Source organism: Anopheles maculipalpis, chromosome 3RL (genome assembly GCF_943734695.1).
Source record: "Anopheles maculipalpis chromosome 3RL, idAnoMacuDA_375_x, whole genome shotgun sequence".
NCBI classification, from domain to species: domain Eukaryota; kingdom Metazoa; phylum Arthropoda; class Insecta; order Diptera; family Culicidae; genus Anopheles; species Anopheles maculipalpis.
Window position 1 is genome coordinate 25,388,686 of NC_064872.1, and position 16,039 is coordinate 25,404,724.

At 43.5% G+C, this 16,039-nt stretch overlaps 2 protein-coding genes across 2 annotated transcripts in view; both read right to left on the reverse strand.

Moving 5' to 3' along the window:
- LOC126563786 (uncharacterized) overlaps window positions 1–16,039 on the reverse strand; it is a 123,054-nt gene that overhangs the window by 69,709 nt on the left and 37,306 nt on the right. The window lies entirely within an intron of this gene.
- Window positions 5,641–7,430, reverse strand: LOC126565003 (odorant receptor Or2). The gene is made up of 7 exons (XM_050222138.1): window positions 7,215–7,430; window positions 7,016–7,099; window positions 6,512–6,927; window positions 6,301–6,400; window positions 6,118–6,219; window positions 5,945–6,052; window positions 5,641–5,742 (listed from the first exon to the last, which is right to left on the reverse strand). The coding sequence occupies exons 1-7, from the start codon at window positions 7,428–7,430 to the stop codon at window positions 5,641–5,643; spliced, it is 1,128 nt and encodes a 375-aa protein (XP_050078095.1).

Consider the following 16,039-nt stretch of genomic DNA (forward strand, 5'->3'; position numbering starts at 1 on the left):
CAGTGTGCTGCACTAGCTACTGCCTCAGAAAACCAACTAATCACTCCACCTAAATTATTCAGCCTCCGGATACCGGTGGATGCCAGCGAAATGGGGAGTGTGAGGTGATCATTTATTTCCTTCCATAGTTGAGTGTGTGTGTGTGTGTGTACTCTTTTTCCATTTCGTGGTAGCTGTACAAGGCTAATTATTATAGCGTTTGGGCTACTACGATCGCCCGGCTTGCTACATGCTACACCGGAATGTGAGTGCAAAAGGTGAGCTGTGAAATGAATTCAAATTAATCATGCCTCAACGGTATCAGAGAGAGTGTGTTGTGTGTGTGTGTGTGTGTGTGGCCTGAATGTTGGAAAGGTGAAATGAATGTCTTTCAATTCGTTCGAGTCAACACGGACAATAAAGGGCCCGCGCACAGATGGGTATTATTCGAAGAAGGTGTGGCCCGCATAGGTCATGGTGAAATTAAAGCTTATATTAAGATAGCAAAACTAAACTAGCCAAGTGGTACCGTTTAGTTTTACATTTCTAAAGTCTCCAAAGGTTTACCCTTTACATACCGAGAACGATGAAGCACACAGAGTAACGTTCACGACTAATAGCACGGTTGCGAAATTCTCGTGAGAGAAAACGAACTCCCCAGAAGCTCCGATGGATTGGTCGAGCCTCCGAGGAAACGGATTTTACCGTTCAATTTCCTTCCCGCAACTAACTGCCAGAAAATCCGAACTACTCAACCTGTGGCCCGAACCGACTGATGCCCAATTAGGCGTTGCGATGTTGCAAAGTTAGTCCAGCGCTCGGAAAGTACACTTGCCCAGGATAGTTAACCTCGTGTGCTACTCTGGGGAGAGCTGCTCACCGAATGGAGCCACCGACCAAGGCCGGACCATTAGTCGATCTAAATAAGGCTTAAAATATTCATACCATCAAAAGCATCTGCCACGGTTTGCAGGTTTGCAAACACTCCCGCGAAAGCGAATATTTTTATGATGAACTTCACGTTCTGCACGCCGAACTTTTGATGGGTTTTGGCCTTGTTGGTAAGGTATGATAAATTTGGTCGATTGTTTTTGGCGCATTGTTAAAAGGCACAGCCCGCTGTTGTGCTGTGTGTTAAAATTTGTGCAGATAATAGATGTGTGGCTTTCATGTGCATTAAGGTTGAGTGCCGAAGAAGGTGGAATGCAAATTAGTTTATGTATTTACGCTCGTTAGCGATACGCAAACAGTACACCACGTCTAAATCGGCGTGCTCAAACAAGCGCACACTCTGACGGTCCTGGTAGTACTTGGCGAGGAGCGGTTTTCTGCCGTCCTTAGGAGCGTTGAGCGAGAAGTTGGTTGGTTAGAATGCGCGTCTCTGATTTCGGTTAACCGTGGGAACAACTTCTTGCCATGAAAATCGGGCGTGAAAAGCGTTAGAAATGCATGCTATCATTAGCGCTTCAGATGAGTCGCTGGAAGGGTTCTGCGGGTATGTGTGTAGGTGTACTGCGGCGCCTAATGACAAGCATCTGACAACACTTTGAAACAGCTGAAATAAATCAAATTTGCATTCATTATCCTTCCTTCCCGGGGTGAAGTTCTCGAGGTTCAACCATTCCCGGCGGTGGGTTGCTCGGCTGCTCCTCTTATCTTCTGTGGGTGAACGCAGGCAGGCAAAGGAACCAACACGGGACAGGTAGTAATGAAATAAGCAGCATGGACCACTGATTCTCTGCTTCAAAGTGTGCGTTATTGCCAAGTGCGGCCATCCCGCTAAAGCACCAACTTAAAGCTGTCCGTGTCAGGTGTCTGCAATAGGGCTTTCCGTTTTGGTTTGGGGAGAAAAACCTTTGTTTGGGAAACATGTTTTCGGTACTGGCATCGTTTCATCCCTTTGCCTGGCAGCTCGGTAACAAATATGACTGACTGAGATTGTGTTTTAAAATGGAAAAGTTCAGTTCAATTAGTGAAAATCTGTCTGCCAGTTCGTCAGTACTGTTTGGAGGTTTTGCGGTAAGCATCCATTAGCTGATTAGTGTGGGTGCAGCAATGTGAGCGGACTACTTTCTGCTCCACAACATCATCAACATCATCATCATCACCGTGCGTGCGTGCGTTGTTATTGATTTCTTGGAGCTGGTTTACTCTGTTTGCGAAAAGGTGGTTAACAAGTTATTGCACCAAATTTTCTACGCCATAACGAAAATTCGTGGAACTTCGTTTTCTGCTCTTGCACTGTTATAGAAGAATACTAAAACACAACAGACCCATCCCAACGATACGGTGGTTAACCTGATGAAATGTAAATTATTGTATGTGTTCGATCAGTTCACTGGCAAAGGCATCCGGGCCAAACGCATCGGCTAGTGAATCCTGTTTGAAGTGAGCTTTGCCATCGTTCCGAGACGGGTCGAAATGCTTCTGGATTGATCATGGTGGCTGATGGCGTTACCATCGCCTGTCGCAAGCAACGGGGCAATATTCTGCTGATGTACATCGCATGCCCATCGTTCCGGCGCACATGCAGCATCGTCTCGTGTATGGAGCAACCCATTTCCACGTGGCGAACTATCAACTTACGGTGCATCCTGGGCAGAATTTTATATTCTCTGTGTTGCCTGTGATGAGCGGATGCAGTGTTGTGTCTAAAATCGCACAGTATGTAGCTTTCGATAGCTTCGGAACAATTTCCCAGAATGCTCAACAATAGCTGAGCGTGTGCTATGTAACGGATTCTGGGCGAACCTTAGCTGGAATGTAATGAGAAAAAGTGTACAGTACCTTGTCTTATTTGTTGCTAGAAGGGGTGATCAACAATTACAGGGAAATGTGCATGGGTTTTAATTATCGAAACGATTTCCGGAAACCTTATGATCGTAAGCATGATTGCTGAGTTTGTCTGCAGATAGCGGTTATTTAGGTTTATTTAAAATATTCTGTCTTACCCCATTTATGTGTTTATCTACAGAGTGATAAACAGATCACGGAAGGGGGTTTAACAAGCGAAATTTTGTTAAAAGCTTATCATAGCATACATTTCGGCGAGCTCGAAGTACATAATATGATGCAGATAAGGCAGCAGTCATAATAATGTTTTACGAGTTGTTAACAAACCGATAGAAAGAAACAAACGAATGCAACATTCACTCATTGTTAATTAGTGGTTATGTGACAGCAGTTCTAGTCTTCACACGGCAGAATCGGGGATAAATTGCCATCCGTACAGTTCTTGCAAAGTAAGGGCTCATTATCCAACTCCTTGCTAGAAATACTCAAGTGTAGATCGATTACTTTCGTGATCTAAGAGGTCGTTCTTTCAAGATTAGGAAGATGTGTTAGAAGAAATAGAAAAGGGAAAAGTTAATTAAAGTAAAAAAATATTGAAAATTACTTCATGCAATAATAATCGAAAAGAAATCATGGATCATTCAGCATTGTTATGGGTAAAAAATAAATAAAACTTTTTTTTGTTAAATTTGCTTAAATTAACACAAGGTACTCATTGCATACATTCAGGCGAATTGAGAATGAAAAAATTAAATTCCTGCCTTCGTATAGGTCACACCGGCCGCACATAATACGCACTCCTACCTTCTAGAAAAATCCAGTCCTCCACTCTGCAGTTTCTGTGGTGTTGACATCACCGTCCGCCACATCCTCACCGATTGCCATGGATACACGACACACCGAGCCACTTGTCAACTAGAAACTGATTTAACGACAATCCTATCACCCGACAAACTCCAGCAGAACCGGCTCATTAGATTTTTATGCATCAGTCATTTATACAACGAAATTTAAGCAATAGTTCAAACTTATACGATACCATATGCCATAATAGTTTCCATAGTTTATTAGTTTAATAGTTTTCCATAATATTTAAGCCACATATGCCATAGTTTTGTATTACATTAAACCATCCTTTTTTATACAGTAGAGAGGTGAATGTAGTCTCTAAGACTCAAAGCCTCTATAAATAAACGAAAAAAAAATATCATCACACTCAAATCAAGCTCTTGATAAGCTCCTAACAAATGAATATCTTGTTGTAAAGCATTGATTTGAACATATAAAAAAATGCTAGTCGCATAAAATTTCACATAGGGCAGCAATACTACAAATCACACATTGCTTACATTTTGGCGCAGCTGAGTTAAAAAAAAACACACACATTTTAAGTAAGACTGTGCTTCAAAGTACTAGGAGAAATTGAAAAGATTTTTTGTATTGATGTGTGCATACTTTACAACGCCACAGAATTTAGTGAAATTTTTATACGTAAGTTACTTTTTTACTTTTAGAATTTTTAAATGGGTTATTTATAGAGGCATTGAATTTCTAAAACTACATTCACCTCTCTACATTCATTTGAGTATTCTTAAAGCAATTTTTGTCTGACCTAAACGGAATAATTGCTCTAAGAAGTCGCTAAAGTTTAGCGATGGTAAATTTTCGATGCATGAAATTTGCACTCAAAATCAGTGGAAATCAAATTTGTAAACCACATCAAATCGTAGCACTTTACCAGCCTCCGCCAAACTCCAACTACAGGCACTCCACCATTCGTTCGTAGCAGCGATTGACAATTACAGTTTTAATTAAACATTTCCATGTTATCCATCCGTGCCCGACACGGGCAAGAGTTGCGTCGGTATTTGCGACGGATCGGGCATGTTGTAGCACACAACCCGTACCATAAGCTTCGAAAGCAACACAGCGAAAGTCGGTCGGTTGGTTGCGTCCCTGCCGAGCGCTTCGCACATCCAGGCAGGCTGGGCTGCCTGTTTCATTCATTTTTTCTTTCTCCCTCGTTTTGTGTGGTCGTCTTGTCGAAGCTGCAACTACTATTCGTAGCCGAAGGATGAGCCTTTTTGCTGGTGCAATGGAATTAGAAGCAAAAACCTCGGTACTACCAAACAATGATACAATCTGGCGTCGGGTTGGGCAGGAAGGAAACTGTGTTTGTTGGTCATGTTTTTGCATAGTTGTAGCTTGATAACTAACCCCATCATCATTCCCGGCGCTTAAGCATTCGGGTAGGAGACGGTGCTTAGTGGAAGTGTATATGAATTTGTAAAATAAAAACCTAAACAATACCAACCCGGGAAAGGAATCGGCTGTGCAGTCGTTCAAAGCAGGTTTCAAGCCCCAAGCCCCAAGCACAAACACACACACGTATCGTGCCGTGTTGGCTTAGTTTCAATTAACATGGAAATGAAGTAGCAGTACTACGAGTGGCAACAGTATCCTCTGTTTTACTCCCATTTACGCGAACGCGAACGTATTTTCCATCCCTTTGTTCTGTGCAGTGAATCGAACATTTACTTTCAACCGCATCAACGAACGACTTTTCGGGAGGGGGGTTTTTTTTTTTGGGAAGGGAAAGTTTAGCCTCATCCTTGATTGCATACGAAGCAAAGGACAATAATGCAGCTTTGCAGCAGCTTTCTTTGAGCAGTTTGTTTTGTTTTATTTTTTTTTCGTTTACGTACGAGTGAGTTTGTCCAGGATAAGAGATTTGGTGATGGTGGTGATAACTTTTCGCGGAATCAAATGGGATAAAAATGGCAACTTTGTGACGGCTAATGGTGTTTGATGATGGTGCTGAGATGTTGAAGAACTGTGACGGTGATGGCTTCGCAGTATGCAAAGTTTTTAGTTGTACACTCGTCGGAGCAGTGTAAAGTATGAGTAGGACACGTTGAGCAGCTTTTGAAACATTTCCAGCGTCATCGGGTACACGTTGCCCACTTTTATCTGCAAAGGAGAGAAGAATAAGCTGATTTCTTTTGGTCTTTAGAAGTGTTTAAAAATACATTTTTCATTATTTTAAAACAACAATAAAGTAAGAAAAAGGTAAGTTTGTTTGAAAATGGCATACTTTTAGGCGCTCTATTGTAGCTTGAAAAAATGAAGCCCCTAAAGTTATGCAAAGCAGGTAATTTAAAAAAAAACCTACCGACATTGGCCGCTGAGCTCGCGCAATGATGAGAACCAGCTTTTTTCTTATGTGTTCGTCATAGTCTGGCCAGGTTCCGTTGTAAATCGCATCTCCAATACCGAGACTCTGCAAAAAGCATGCATTCGACGGGCATTGTAAAGCACAAGCAGGTGAACCTTTAACCAACGTACCTGTTCCAGCACTTCATTCGCATGCCAGTAGAAGGCAAACATCTGCGAGAGTATCATGAAGATGTACGATCCAATCATTATCATCTGCGCCAACTGATTGCTCTATCGAAAGTCAGAATGAATGAATGGCCGCCCATCATGAGTGTGATGTGAATGTTTTTCTAAAGCGGAATCGCAACTTACAATGCTGAGCAAAAATAGCAGTGCGCACAACATCATCCCAAACGACAGAAACTCCAGCAAGCATAGATGGGTGACGAGCGAGTTAAGATCCTGCACGTATCTGTTCCGCGGTGGGAGAGAGAGAGAGAGAATCGATTGAGGGGAGGATTAATGGCTTCCGTTGCGGACCAAAGCGGACGATAGGAGGTCAATCCCGATCCATTCTACTTACTGGATGATTTGTTTGTGATACTTTAGACACTCCTTCAGCTCGGCGAACAGTGTGCCCGGGTTGCGACCGGTGACCGACGCGTCCAGCTGCAATCGTCCAAGCCGCTGCTTCAGTGCCGCTATCTGGACGAGCGCGAACAGTGTACAGGTCGCATAGAAGCTGGTGAACGGGATGTACATACAGCAGGCCGGGAAGGTAAGGTAAACCTGCAGGATAAACAGCACCTCGTAGGTCGGTGTGGCGAGTACGTCCACACCCGGCACGGTGACGCCGTACGGTAAGCCGCGCCCGGGCACAAACAGAGGATAGGTCACAAAGCAGGCACTAATGAACGCGCCGAGCCACAGGTTCGATATCGATAGCATGCGTCCGCGCCGTGTGTACCGCTCGAGCACGGGTCGAATTTCGTCATTTTTCTACCGAGTCGCGAGGCGAGTCCAATGCAAACAAAAGGGACGCATAATTTCGTCAGCTAATGGTAAACAAAAGCAGCGAATGCCTTACCTCGAGCAGCTTGTACTCTGCGGCAACGCCTTCGAAAAATGTCTCAAATTTCCGTCGATTGATCACGAGAAACGAGGTACGCAACTGTCCGGGAGCATCCGGTGCGATCCATTTTTAGGCGAGCGTAAATGTACACAAGAAGCAGCGGTACATGTAGGTAATGCGGTAGAGTGGGTGTATTTGCAGCAAGACCACTTACGACGAGGTTAAAGTACAGCACCGTAAAATATCCGTTGATAATGAGCTCGCTCATGTCACCCCAGGAGGAGTATAGCTTCAAGAACTGAAACACATTCAGTATGGCGACCGGTATGCAACCGACCAGGAACCGGGATAACCGCGGACGCCGCAAATACGACCAAAACAGCCACACTTTTACGTTGACGCCAATTATCGGGCACTCTTCGATGAGCATTTTCGTGCGAGACGTTTCCTCGTTGGAGGTGGTTAGACCAAACAGTCCGGAATATTGGTGCCGGCGAGTATTTATAAGGACGGCATTGTGGTGCTTTATAGCATTTACCCCGAGGGGCGGCCGATGGAAGGAGAGCAAAGTTTTCGGAGGGATCGAAATTGATTATAATCAAATTAATTGAGTACCGTGACTTTTTGAGCAAATGATAGGCTTCACTGACCACTGACTGCGCCGGTGCCTTGGTGGCCTTTTCCATGGGAAAACGAACAGTTGGGTGCATGTTTTTAAAGCTGCTTCGAACTTTGATTCCTGCAGCAATGAAACTGAATTGGGATAGGAAATTGTATCAACGTTTATCGATATCTCATTACATGCTTGAGGTTTAGATTTCCGTTTTGCGCCTGTGTGTTCGGTCCTTTTAAAGTGTAGCTTGTCTTGTCGAAAGGTGCTGGAACTTTTGCCATCAGCCGCTATTACCCCGTAGGTTGTGTGCCTATCCGGACGGAGACGTTCCAATACAGCACCAAACCTCTGCCAGTCATCTGCCGGCTGCGAGAAAATGTACGAATAACTACATCACAAGAGCCAAAGGGAATAAGGTCTACCCAGATATCGTCGAAGCGGAAGCATAGAAATGAAGCTCGATTCCGGAAATGCATTCAATGCAGCAGCCTGCGGTGAAGCATACTTTTTATTTCGGTCACTGGTAGAATAAAACACACTCGCACAGAAAAAGGGAACCACGAAGAAACGACACGAAAACGCCATGTGTTTGTTCAATTGAGACTCCTTTTTGTCCTTCTCTCTTGGTCAGGTCGGTCGGGAGACGAGAAGTTCCATAGCCGGGAGCACAGCGTCCAGACCAACACCGAGTGGGCATGTTCAGATTGGGCCGTGTTTTGACGATGCATTCTATTCATTTTAGTGTACCCCTTGGACCCGACCGGAGCTATGTATGGCAATGTGACTTTCTGCTTCCTTCATTCGGAACGTTTCGCAGCTCGGCGCAGAACAAAAACGCCTCCCGACACACTGGCAGAAGGAAGCATAAAATCCCATTTTGGAGTAGTGCCAGTAGTAGCCGGTCAACGAACATGAGGGCACGGAAGTAGGCAAGACGTTTGCTTTTTTCTTCTTCAATTTCCTTTCCTTTTAGAGATGCTTCAACGAACTGCAACTCTACTAGCGCACACATGCCACAGCGATGCGGCGAGCGGCAAGTAATGGAAATCCAAGAGGGAGTTTGGGGGGGAAAGGGGGCAAACGATTTTCCTCCGAATCTTTTGACTTTGTTCCCGTACTGGATTTCGTTTTTTTTTGTGTGTGTTCTCGTTCGCGAAAAAAAAAAACGCATCCACCAAACCGAGTTCGAGTTGGCGGTGCACATGTGAGGTTATGTCGTGGTAGATTCAAAACCATTCAATTCAAATTACGGCCCACCATATACAGTGCATCCCCGGGTGCACGCTTGGTTAGCCGCAGGCGCCCAGCCCGGTACACCGTGAGTGGAGTTGATTTTCATATCCCAATAAATTATCGTTCGTTTGCCAGTTTTTCTCTGCAACTGTGGGTTCAGTGCAAAAGGAGGCGGAAGTAGCATATTGGAAATTTATGAGGCTCGGTGAGGCAAGCGGATAGATGCAGCTGAGGCGTTACTTGTGATGCAACATTCTTTACAATCATTAAATCGCATGTATAAAATTGAGAACGAAATCATTTTCGTTTTTTTTTCTTTTTGCTATTGCCCTGAAGCTGCTTTGTGAACGAAATATTGGCGAAATGTGTGTCAGTAGCAGTGAGTACTCTTAGAAGGGCCATAATTTGGTGTGCTTTATGTGGATACTTATGTGAATAGTTATGTGATAAGTAATAAAGAGAAGAAATTCATGCTGAAAAGAGCAAACTAAAGATATTATATGAAGGCAATGTTATGCTCTAACTTCGATAGCTCGTAGTAGAGTTATGCCATCTCAAATACAATCCCATACATACCATTGAGTTTCAGGCCTTCCTTTAACGCTTGACAAGGGTCAGAAGGCACTCTCGAAGGGTTCAAGGTTTTCATTGACTGATTGCCGAAGTAAAAACTAGGTTACATACCTTTAGTTTGTCACTCAAATGAATGCAAGACTCTCTATGCAAAGGAGTATTTGAAGCAGATTGTGGTACAGTTTTGTTAGTATTTGTTTGTACTAGTTTTGTTTTATTTCCATTATGACGACTTAATGCCGCTTGGTCGTTTGTTAATAATTATTTCATTCCTTTGTTTATACTCATTTAAGTATACAATGCATCCACCGGGCAGGTAAATGTTACTTGAAAACATTTATTTATTTGTCTTTTTGCTTTTATTACATCAGAAACCATGTGTCTAAACGAAATTTTTATTTATAATTAATAATGATGGTCCAGTGCCGTATTGTCATGTGTCTATACGAAATGTGAGCTTGAAAATTTTAAAGCTTTTATGGGTGGGTTAAGTTGTAGTTCAACTGGGTCGATCGTGTCTTAGACACAAGCTGATATTTACATTTTTTCCAATGGAAAATAATACAATTCCCTTTCATGTTCTTCTTCATCAAAGGATTGCATTCTGACGAAGTTCCTCAGAAGAGAATAATATTTGAATTGAAATGAAGTTAAGTAGAGTCTGCAATTCGGATCGCATCATTGGTTTAAGGATCTGTAGAGGAATTTAAATTGATATTATAGACTTGTTGGCAACCTTTGTAGGCTTTCCAACGCCCTGACAGTAAGAAAGCGATAAGTAAATATGGAAAGAACGAAAGGAAGTAAAAAGAGCGTGAAAGGTTAGGATGCACTTGCGCTGGACTCGGTCAGCCGCCAGTCAGATATCAGAAAGCTGAAAAACTAAGCAAAGACTATATTTATGATTTTCTAAGGAATGAATCAATATCCAAAAAACTCTACGGCGTTTTGAAACACAAATTGTTTGAGGAAAAGGTTGTTCGTTCGTTGGGCAACGAATAAACAATTAAAAATTGTGCTGCGCTTTGCATACTTTCTGGCGCTTTCTGTGAAATGTATCAACAAAAACAAAAACGGTTCTCACTTTCATGAGAATATTTAAAGGCAACCGTGAAAATAGCATTAAAATTTACCTTTCCATTGCTGTATTACTGGATTACTGTAATTTAATTGTTTATACTGACGATAGGAATGAATTTGATCATTTTTGGTTTAGAAATACGCACCCGAAATGATATCCAAACAAACCATCGAAGCTCATTCCATTCATTAGCGTCCGTTTAATGATTCCTTGTGCAATGAAACAAACCATTGCCCATTGCCATCCGCACTTGTTCGCTATTCATAGCTCCTGTTTTGATGAATTATAAATCCAATTGCATAACTCAACCACCAGAAAAGCTGCAAATAAAACTGCTAACATTCCACACCTTTCGCAAAGGCGTGCCAACGAACAACTCGCAGTTCATTCGTGTTCGTGCGTGTGCTTGCAAAAAGTTTGGTCGCGTGCATGATGTGTAGTTGTTCCATAATTAATTACAATGCGTTGGCGCTGGGTGTGGGCATACCGTGCTGTGCTGCATTCGTACACCCGCCACACTACTAATCGGTTGTTAGTTTATTTGTTGATTCAAATTTAATGAAACTTCTAATGGGCAGGTGAAATTGAGCGTACCGCACTGGGCGCGCGTGCCGTTCGTGACGCTGCTACTGCTCCTGTTGCTTCCATTGGCCGTTGTTCTGCCGGGGACTGCTTCCCGGAAGGGCAGGAAGTTTTCATAAATTTATAAATTATGCATCCACCCAACCACTCGCCGTTCGCTTCTACCTGGTCTGGTCTGAGCTACCAACACGGGAGAGTGAAGCGTATTTGTTCCGCTAGCTTTTCAAACTTATTTCCGAGCTGACTGTGCTGAGCTGACGGAATGGTAAGCGCATGGTTGCATATTGTATGAGCCGAATTTAGCAAAACAGTTGTCGGTGCTTAGCGCGGCGATTGATAAAACATTGATTTGCTCAAGCAAGCCGATAGCCACCCCTTTCTCGTTGGTTTCAATGTTGGATTTAGCTATAAACGATCCACTTTTAGGGCATGTATTTTTCTCATTTCCTTTGCCATCTCATTTTGAATGCCGCTTGATTGAAACAACGAGCATTAGCGAGGAAGCTTTAACCGTAAGCCATCTTCATCGGAGAACTCTTTAAAAACAAGTGGATGCAAATTAACGCGCAGGAAGTAGCGGACTGCAGTGAGTACCGTTTTCCGCCGAATTTAATTGTCCATCATTTCGTGTACGGTAATTTGATTAGCATTACCACTTTCGCACCACCCAAAATGCAATTTGCATTCCAACCGTGAGCAACCGTAGCAGTTTCAAGCGATCCCTCGACTGGTAATGGTATTTTGGCAAAAGTTCGCGCTCGCATCCAAAAAGGACCAACTTTTCCAATATACGTGTGGCAAGTTCGCCCACACACCTCGCACGAGGGTATGCCGGTGTCTCGCACGAGACTGTTTTTGTGTGCATGTGGGTGATGGGATTGCTTGCCGCGATGCCTCATTTCGTGTGAATGTGTGTGACGAAGTGAGTCCGTAATTTGTGTTAGCCAAAGTTTCGCACGTGCTGCTCGCGGGTGGTAGCAAAAAGGTACTTCACATGGGACAATCTTACTGCGTAAGAATATTAGTAGTTTTGTCTTATAATTCTGCTCTCATCTCTTGCTATCACCTATCAAGTGTGGAATTGCCCAGGAATGAATTGAATCCTTGTTAAATGGGGCTGAAAAGCGCATCAAAGGCTCAGAAGAATTATTAAATTGCATAATTTTAGGCGTCTTCCGAAAATTTCTCATCCTAAGATAAATCCGCCTGAATGTATGCATTTTAAACTGAAAATCATATGAATCCTGTGTAAAAACCTTATCAACAACATTCTAGTGTTCTCTAACGATCGCCAGCTGCCTGCTGGGAACTTATTACGGTCGACATGACCATGTATGCGCGTATTTGGTCCCCTTCTAGTACCAAAAGGTGATCATTTGCTGCGTGCACGTGCTTTTACACCATAACATTTCCATAGCACCTGACCCCGAGAATCTACCGGTGTGCTGGTACAAGACAAAAGTTGCTGCTTGGTGCATCGAAAACACAAAAGTTCACTTTATTTCGTTAAAAGTTTCGTGATTGTTTCCATTCTCCAGCGATGGATGCATTGCCTCGCTCTCAGCCGTGATGCGAAATCGGAAAACAGTAAAGTTGTGTAACGATTTACGGTTCGCCCGGGTGTGTGGTCCTACTGGGGTTAACTTTTTCCTCTGCAATCAAACTGCCGAAGTTACAGAACCACTGAGATACAAAGCAATTGCTAAGAGAAAGTGGGGAGTGTTATATGTATATCTTGATGGAATTCGCTAACCAGAACGTGAATCACCGGGAGGGTTTTTGTGACACAAAGTGCAAACTCTTCAATCGATGCGCGAAGAAATGCAATCAATCAGTGGAATGCACTTTCTTTGCTATCTCTCCCCTTGCCCGGAGCGTCATTACATTTGTTCTCTTTGATGAAATGAATGAACGGTTCTGATTACAAATGAGATAGAAGTGAGTGGGATTGGATAAGAACAACTCGGTTTGGAAGATGTTTTTTCTTCGTTGCTCGAAAATCACAACTCAAGACTAGTGTAGTGCACAGTGTTACGATTGAAAACGTACTAAGAGAAAGCTGTCATCACCGCATGTGCAACCAAATCGTTCAGCTGAGCTTGAATTTTTCTTCTTTTCAAACCAAAATTCAGTCTTGTTGTTAACGAGAAAGAAGAAAGAACGATACCAAGACCAAGTGCATCAACCACAAACGAGAGGAAGAGAAAAGCTTGGAACCGCACACACACACACACATCCAGTTCGAACTGCATGCTGCCTGAGACCGATAGCAGTGTTGCCTCTATTGATTTCCAACCCATTTCCAATAGAATAACGATTCAAACGTTGATGGCAGATACTTACCACAGCTGGGAACAGTTGGCTACAGCACTCGGGCATTGATGGTTGGTTGTGGAGGGTCGAGATTTGATAGGTCAAACCCACTCCTCGATCAACTGTGGGTGATGAAATCGAGCGAGAAACGGAAACCAAAAACATGCTGTCTGTTGGTACGGTTAGGTTTGTGAGCTGAAGCACACAGGATACGTACACATAATGAGATTATTTGAGGGTTTTGGTATTGGCCAAAGTGAGTTGTTCGTATCGTCCGTGTGGGCAAACATTAGCATGACCAGTTCTTCGTTTAATGTTGTGTTTCGATTTGGAGCAAGCGTTTGAAGGCAAGGCAATTTTTGTAGGTTAGTACTAGGCGTCCTTAAATAGAAGGTTGATTTCGAACGATGAAAACAAAGAAAGCAGAGTTGATTTAATAAAGAATTCTATTTGATATTTCCGCTGTCCTTCATAGGAGTGAAAATCAAAATCCCAATTGGTGTTTATGCAATGCGCAGAGTATAACTTCAGACGGTTGTTAAGAAGCTAATAGAACATCCGGTAAAATTCGAACACAAGTTTGGTCAGCTTTTTTTTTATAATCGCGCGCAACACTTTCCCAAGCATACAGTGAATGATAACTATGGGAGAATTTTCGCAAAAAGATCAGTTTTATCGTAATTTTTCGAAGCTTTAAGAAAAATACACCAAAGTTTGTTACATTCTGTAATTTATCATAGTTATGTGATCACTCACTCACTCATGTTGGCCTGCTCTTTTAAATCCCTGGCTGCAGCTTCCCATCCATGTAGGCACCCGATCTCCGATAGGTCTTCACCTTCACCTGATCCAGCCAACGAACTCGCTTTTCTCCCCGACGTCTCGTGCCGAACTGGGGGTCGCTGACGAATAGCTTCTTGGCGGAGCATGAGTCCGGCATCCTCATAACATGCCCCAGCCATTGTATCCTGCCGGGTTTGATATCTGCTCCGTCAGGATATCTGCACTGCCAAACAGCTCAGCTAGCTCGTGGTTCATCCTTTTCCTCCACACTCCATGCTCGAACACACCGCCAAAGATGGTCCGGAGGATGCGACGCTTAAACACGCCAAGAGCGTTTGCGTCCTCCGCTCGGATAGCCATATAGGACCACCGGTCGAATCAGTGTGCGATATATCTCACATTTCGTACGGTCTCGAAGTCTTCTAGATCTCAGCAGACGGTGAAGGCCATAGTAGGCACGATTCCCCTGCACAATGCGTCGACTAACACGCTGCTTCCCACTCGGGCTCTATCACGATCAGAGCCTCCGGTAAGTAGGTATTTCGTCTTCGTCGCATTGATCATCAATCCAATTCATGATATCTTTCCAAATTTAAAATATGTGATGAATATCTTAAGGTCTAGAGTTTTAAAATATGTGATAAATATTTTAAAACTCAAGTATTATAAAATGTGGTAACAGTAGTGAAATATCACCACATTATTTTTAATTTACGATTACAAGCATATAAACAATATTATTAGTAAAATTCTTACAGAGTTAAAAGTGAGTTACAGCGACTCAAAAGTATTCTGCACCACAAGGATTTCGAACAAAAATCCCCTACATTTCACTATTTACTTTAAAACGCACATTTTTCATCATTTTCGCATCAATCATCTACCATTTTCTTCTATCTTGGTGACCATTTTACTTTTCTATACCATTTTAAAACAGTTGATACATTTTCCATACGCCTTTTAGGCATTTATTAATTATTTTATGTATTGGCTACTGTTGACAATACGGCAACGTGCCCTCATACTTACTTACTTGCTTATCAGGCGCTACTACCGCTTTGCGGTCTTGGCCTGGCACTACAGAATCCGGAATCGCTCAAAGTCCCGCGCCGTCGTCCGCCAATCCGTTAACTCGGCGTTGATGGTGGATGATTTCACGGCATCCTCTAACCTCAATCTGGGCCTACCACGCCTCCTCTGTCCGTGTGGACGGCCTAAAAGGACTTTTTGAGCTGGGTCGTCCGGTACCATGCGTCGGTCCCATCAGAACCTGGCGAGTCTGATTCGCTGCACGACGGTGAGGTCGTCATACAGTTCGTACAGCTCATCGTTGTAGCGGCTCCTCCATTGTCCTTCCACACATACGGGGCCAACGATCCTTCTGAGCCAACGATCCTCTTGAACGTGGCATGTCTCAGAGGCGTATGTGAGTACTGGGACTATAAAGGTACGATACAGTCCCAGCTTCGACCGTCGCGACAGATATTTTAAGGTGAGATGTTTCCTCAGGCTGTAGAAAGATCGGCTGGCCGCCAGCATCCTAGCGCGCAACTCCATCTCTATGCTGTTTTCGGTGCTGACTTTTGACCCGAGATAGTTGAAGTTTCGAACGACTTCCAAATTGCAGTTACCTATCCGTACATCACCCCGACGTAGTTCCAGGTTTCTTAGAAGGGCCGCTGATGGTGCCACTATCAATTTGATCTTTGCCTCGTTAATCTTCAACCCAAGGTTTTCTGCCGCCTGCTCGATCCTTTGGTAAGTCTCTGATACCTGGGAGAGTCGCAGACCAATGATGTCTATATCATCTGACACGGCACGGATGGCCCTCTCTAGCGCCAAGTTGAATAGGAGACAGGCG